This window comes from Tasmannia lanceolata, unplaced genomic scaffold (genome assembly GCF_043159265.1).
Source record: "Tasmannia lanceolata isolate RefF3 unplaced genomic scaffold, GAP_Taslan_0.1 ptg000011l, whole genome shotgun sequence".
In the NCBI taxonomy this organism is placed as follows: domain Eukaryota; kingdom Viridiplantae; phylum Streptophyta; class Magnoliopsida; order Canellales; family Winteraceae; genus Tasmannia; species Tasmannia lanceolata.
The window spans coordinates 10,585,684-10,592,329 of NW_027518688.1; the positions used below are offsets into that span (position 1 = coordinate 10,585,684).

Below are 6,646 nucleotides of genomic sequence, written 5' to 3' on the forward strand. Positions count from 1 at the left end.
CGATTAAAAGATTACGTAGGGTTAGAATCCACCATGAGTTTTGGATTAGATTATTAATCAAACCAATTTTTGCATTGGATAGTGTATTTGATAAATCCGGTCAATGGGAAATAAGATCAATAGATGTCATTGCCCATGAGTTATTGATCAGACATGCTAAATAATTTTATATATTATTGAGAATCCACAAATATAAACCCCTATATACGATGTTATTTTATGCTATTGATTTTAATTAATCATCTTTCTCCTCCCCAATGGCTAGATGGGTTTAGTTACTCATAGAGAAGGGAAAATAAACAAAATTAGAGAAGATCGAGAACAGAAGAAGTGCCATATATGATCTTGAAAAGAAAAATAACTTCTTCACTAACTTAAAGTAAACAAAAAATACATCAAAGTGGAACTTGAAATAAAGATAAAAGAAAAACTTAGTCTTTTTCTCCTCTTAGCAATGGTTGAATCCTTGATCGCCTTGCTTCAAGCCTTGGTGTTGCCTTGGATTGAATTTTTGACGGTTTGATCGGATGAATGAACACACCACATGCCTTCATGCAATTTGAAGAGAACAAGAACAAGTGATGGGCGAAATTTCTTTGGAGAAAACAAGAGAGAATGAGGGAGAGCAAACAAAAATTTCAAGGGTGGAGAGTAAGAGAGAACGAGAATTAAAGAGAGCATGAGAGACAAAACAATGGGCGAAATATTATTGGGGAAGGGGAGAAAAAAAAAAAAAAAAAACCTTGCAATACTAGATGATGCCTCCCTCCTCTTCTTCCCTCCGTTTTTTACAAATCCACCTCCACTATATAGAATACATCCTTTTGTAAAATAATAGCAACATGGTTTACTAATTCGGATGTTTCCCTTTTTTAAAATAGCGGTCCAAAAGAGAGCAATAAGAATATTATGTACGTCCAATGGGCAACTTCCTCTTGTTAAAAATGTGCAATTTCTATTTATAGCTACTAAGATGGGTCGCCCCAATTATCACTTTCCATTTGTCATCACAAGGTTGAAAAAAAATTAGCAACAGCAGCTATACGTGGGGTTTACCTTCTAAAATCACATTCTCAAAATATCAACATACTTGCCCAGATTAGTCATTGCCTATGTAAGTCAGCCATGATGTCACGCCCATGCCCTAATGGACCCCACAAATGTTGAATGAGTATATTAGATTATCCCATGGGCTGCTGCTTCTTTTTTTTCTTCAACACAACTCAATTGTTATAAAGAAAAACGAGATTAAATGGTGGGCCCCAATAGTGTCTTTTTTTTTTGGTAAGTAAGTTGGGGTTAGGCGGACCCCGACCAGCTAAAATTAATGAGAAAGACAATTACAATCTAAGGGGGCTCAAAGGCCAACAGGCGGGGAACATGCTCCCAGGAAACAAAAAGAACAAAAGAGATAAGAAAAAACATAAGAGATACAGAGCTATGTCCTTGTGTAGGGGACTCCAGCAGAATCAGTTGCAATAATATCTTTGAGAGGGTTTGGGATGGACGACGGAGGGATGTCGTCACCCTTACAAGGACAGTCCTCTTTTGAAAGGAAATCAGCAGCTGAATTTGCTTCTCTCCAAACATGAGTGACTTTCCAGTCAACAAAGACAGCCAGACCAAGGCAGATTTTGTCCAACAAGGTGAGGGCCTTCCATGAGAGGTCTAATTAGGGGCCCCAATAGTGTTGGGCGAAACTTCAATGGAATTAAAAAAAATGGAAGATCCCACTCTTTGGCCGAACATCCAAGAATGATAAAAAACTATTTTTGGACTATAGCTACTTTCTATTTCCATCCAAACCGCTCATCACGCTTGACGTGAGAATGTTTACTTTTCCAGCAGCAATGCAACAAGGATACCAAGCATTCTAAAATAAATCCCAAGTGGGTCTCACTAAATAAGCAAATTTTAAACTTGGAAAGAGTTAGGTCGGTTTGGATTTTTGTGCAGTTAGGAGAGAGAACGATGGGCCCACTACAATTAACCGGTTGTGAAGAGAGAATAGTAAGACCACACCATGCATTGGACACACATTTGTCCTCACTTTGTTAACTCTTTCCTGTCCAAATTGTTTCCTTAGATGGGGCCTACAATTGAGTCTTAATGTTACTATATGACCCTCACCATAGAATAATCCTGACCGTTCAATTAGTGGGTCACAACACCCATTGGCTACATCCCGCAAATCACTTCCGTGGGCTGATCGTAACCGCTCAAATTGTGGCTAAAATTCGGCTAATTTCTAGATGGGAGGTGGCTAAAATTTTGGAGTCCAATTTAAGAATTTGCCTTTTTAAACCACCGAATGTAACTTCATGAAACGGTTTAGGTAAGCCCCAATTTTTTAGAATATGGGAGAGAGGGTTGACGTATGGCTCTTTGCATGTATATTTGTTGTATACCCAAAATAGTGAGCCACTTCATTGGTTGATCAAAACCATTCAAATTAATGGGCTACTACCATTGACCGAATGCAAAAAGATATGAGTGGGGACCACACCATGCGTTGGACACATGATGAGCTTCACTACATGGTTACAACACAGGACCCCACCTCACATAAAACGATCTCCATTGTGGGCCCCAATAATTCCCAACGTGCCTGCAAATTTGCCTTCCTTAAAATATTGCCAATCGGCCTTATCACTCCCTTTCTAAAAATCCAAATTGCCCAAAAATGGCAATCCCCTGGATGATCCAAACCGTTCAAATTGTGGGCACCACCATTCGGTCACAGTTGTCACGAACCGATTTCCATTTGTAGCCGTGAATTGATATTGCCACCACCATGGTAAAACTACACTATGATCAAATGGGCCCCACTTATGTTACCATAGAATTCAAGCTTCTTTTATTTTGGCAATCCTCAGTGTCTTTTCTTCATGCATGTATATGTATGCCAATCCATTTAAAGCAATAATATACAGACCTTGTGTTTTGTTCCCATTAATAATGATACCCTAAATATGTGGACGTTAGTGCATGGCAATTTCGCATTCCCATGCATATGCCCATGTCCACCTCATCCTTTGCATGGTATGTAGAATAAAAAAACGAGGGGAATTATGGGTATTAGTAACAAAGCAAACTCGCTATGAGCTTCAAATGTATTCGGCCAAAGGGAATCCAACAGGGGGAGTGAACTAACCAAATATGGGGGTGGCTTTACAAAAAATAAGTTTTGATTTCCTCTCTCTTGCTTTGTTGATTTCAATCTCAACCATTGAAATTAGGAACTTCACTCTTCTTTGTTCTTCATCTAATCCTTGAAATGCTTGAAACTTTCAAAGCAAAATAACGGTGTGGCATTATCAATTTGGAACCGAAAAGAAATCTTCAATATTTGGACTACTAGGACATCTTGAAATATTCGAATTTTCTTCTTTGATCTTGACCATCCAAGTTGGAACACACACACACACAATTTTCGGCTTAGATTGTTCCACCTCTTAGCATATTTTCCTCAGAATCCCTAATAGAACCCTGAAACACAAAAAACAAGCAAAATAACTTAGTATACCGCTTTAAATGATAACATATGCATGTTTTTCCTACCTACAGTTCACACATAAATGTACTCATCAGATTCCCCCATACTTAAGTTTTGATTATCCTCAAGCAAACAAAAAGAAAAATGAACAAATACAAAAACTAAAACAAAAAACAACCTAACTCAGTTTCGTAGGAATCATAATTGCACTTAGCACGTGCAACAAGCCTTTAAACCCCTATGTTACCCTAGTGGACGAGTTGTGTCTCGTGAGTGTTTGTAGTGAATATACACACAAAATTCTAAAAATAAAAACTTTCATTGCAAATCCTTAATATAGAATAAAGCCAAATACAATCCTTCCTCCTTGCTTTAATATTTTATTCAAGATAGAAACTTCTAGAATACCCCCATACTTGATCTTTATTATCCCATTCTAAGTTGTAAAATTCAATATATATCTTAATCAAGGAATCCTCCTTCATATTTTTTCGCACTTTTGTCCCCATAGATAAGCTTCTAATGTCATCTTTCTTACAAAAGAATTTGAATCAGAATTTTGATAGAAAATTGGACAATTATATGGCCCACCTTTCATTCCACTTTCCCATTATTTCCAAGAATTGAACTCAATTATTCATCTACGACCGTTGGCGTGAATAACATACAGGGCTTGCACCAGACACCCAAGTTACTAAGCAGTGTTGGAATTACGTTTGCATATGTCTTTAGAAATTGATACAGTAAGAGTTCCAAAATTTTGATCCGTGCAATGTCTTGACCTCTTAAGCTTTCTAGAAGACCCTTGTAGCGAGCTTTTGGTCAATTACTCTCAAACTAGATAGCTTTAAGGAACTAGGTGTAGAACGCCCTTCAGACTTACTTGCTCGAGTAAAAAAGGCTACAAGTCAAGACTAGATCAAAAAGTACTTCTTTTTATTTTTCTTTTCTTCTTTCTTTTTCCACCTTTCTTTCCTTTTTCACTGTACCATATAAAAGCCAACTTTCTATTCTCATCTCCTCATCAAATCTTTTAGAAACAAGATTCCAAAAGAAATCTAACTTATAAATAGAAAGTGTTCTTTTTAGTTTCTCAAATTTCAAAATTAAAATATAGAATAATTTTCTTACTTAAAATGGGATAAAAATTTCTTTCCAAAAATATCTACTTATTTCTTTCTTTTGTAAAATACCAAACACAAAGAAAAATGAAGTATTCCACTTTAAACCATAAAAAGAAATTCACAACTAAGTTTTTCAAAAATACTACCCCCCATACTTAAATCAGGCAGTGTCCTCAATGCATGCAAAAAATAGAAATGAGGACAATAAAGAGAAGAGAGGGGCGTACCTTTTTCTTTTAGGAAAGATTTGAATAAAGAGGCTTATGGAGATCCGTGACCTCTTCCAAATTTGGCGATGGTAACTCAACAAAAGGCTTTAATCTTTGTCCATTTACTTTAAATGTCTTACCATTCTTTGGATTTAAAACTTCAATTGCACCATGGGAGAAAACTTTGTTCACCAAAATATGGACCATCCCAACGGGATCTTAACTTTACTGGAAAGATATGCAACCTTGAATTATACAAAAGAACTTTTTCACCTTCTTGAAACGTTTTCCTCAAAATATTCCTATCATGAAAAGCTTTTGTCTTCTCTTTATAGATTTTTGCATTCTCATAAGCATCGTTACGCAACTCCTTCAATTCGGCAAGTTGAAGTCTTCTATGATTACCTACATCAGACAAATCAAAATCTAGTTTCTTAATAGCCCAAAAAGCTTTATGTTCTAATTTGACCGGGAGATGACAAGCTTTTTCATACATGAGGCGGTAGGGAGACTGACCAAGATTAGTCTTGAATGCCGTTCTATGAGCCCACAAGACATCCACTAATCTAATGGACCAATCCTTGTGATTAGGATTAACTGTCTTCTCTAAAATTTGCTTAATTTGTCTATTTGAGACCTCCACTTGGCCACTCGTTTGGGGATGATAAAGGGTATCCAACTTATGCATAATCCCATATTTCGCCATAAGAGCTTCAAAAGGTCTATTGCAAAAGTGTTTTCCCTTTTCACTAACGATGGCACGAGGTGTACCAAAGTGCGAAAATATGTTTTCTTTTAAAAACTAGACCACCACCTTGTGGTCATTGGATTTGCAAGCAATGGCTTCAATCCACTTGAACACATAATCTACTACTAACAAAATATACAAGTTCCCAAAAGAGTTAGGAAATGGACCCATAAAATCAATACCCACACATCAAAGATTTCTACCACTAAGATTGGGTTGAGGGGCATCATGTTCCTCTTTGTAACTCTACCTAAGGTTTGACAAGACCTACAAGCTTTACAAAATTCAAAAGCATCTCTAAAAAGACTCGGCCAATAGAAACCACAGTGCAACACTTTGTGAGCGGTTTTCTTTGCACTAAAATGACCACCACATGCTTGATCATGACATAAAGATAGGATGAATTGTTGCTCATGATCAGGCACACATCGTCGGATAATTTGATCCGAACAAGTCTTGAACAAATAAGGGTCATCCCAAAAGAAATCTTAACCTGTGAGTGAAACTGATATTTGTATTGGTTGGGTCAATGATCCGGTGTCGCACCTGTAACCAAATAATTCACAATATCTGCATACCATGGTTCACTAGAAATAGCCAACAATTGCTCATCGGGAAAATTCTCATTAATTAGACCTTCATCATCCTTTGCATTAGGTAATCTGGACAAGTGATTGGCAACCAAGTTTTCCGTACCTTTCTTATCTCTAATTTCTAAATCAAACTCTTGAAGAAGTAAAACCCACCTAATGAGACGAGCTTTTGCATCTTTCTTTCCAATAAGATACTTGATTGCCGAATGATCGGTAATTCACATGCGATCCAATCAAGTAGGACCGAAACTTTTCTAGTGCAAACACAACTGCTAAAAATTCTTTTTCCGTAGTGGTGTAGTTGAGTTGTGCATCATTGAGAGTCCTACTTGCACAATAGATTACATGAGGTAATTTATTAATTCTTTGGCCCAAAACGGCTCCTATTGCAAAGTCAGAAGCATCACATATAATTTCAAATGGTTCGGTCCAAATGGGTGCTTGAATGATAGGAGCCGTAGTTAACTCCTTTTTCA

General features: G+C 36.9%; 1 protein-coding gene across 1 annotated transcript; it reads right to left on the reverse strand.

Annotated features, from left to right (window-relative positions):
- Positions 1 to 3,438: 3,438 nt before the first annotated feature.
- LOC143885865 (uncharacterized) lies at positions 3,439 to 5,535 on the reverse strand. Its single transcript, XM_077389912.1, has 2 exons — positions 5,059 to 5,535; positions 3,439 to 3,489 (listed from the first exon to the last, which is right to left on the reverse strand). Exons 1-2 carry the CDS (start codon positions 5,533 to 5,535, stop codon positions 3,439 to 3,441), a joined length of 528 nt encoding a protein of 175 aa, XP_077246027.1.
- Between the last annotated feature and the right edge of the window lie 1,111 nt (positions 5,536 to 6,646).

Coding starts and splice junctions, on each gene's coding strand:
- LOC143885865 (XM_077389912.1), bottom strand. CDS start 5,535: ATGGCGAAATATGGGATTATGCATAAGTTGGATACCCTTTATCATCCC. Junction 3,490..5,058: donor CAAGGTTGCATATCTTTCCA/GTAAAGTTAAGA, acceptor TTTGTGTTTCAG/GGTTCTATTAGGGATTCTGA.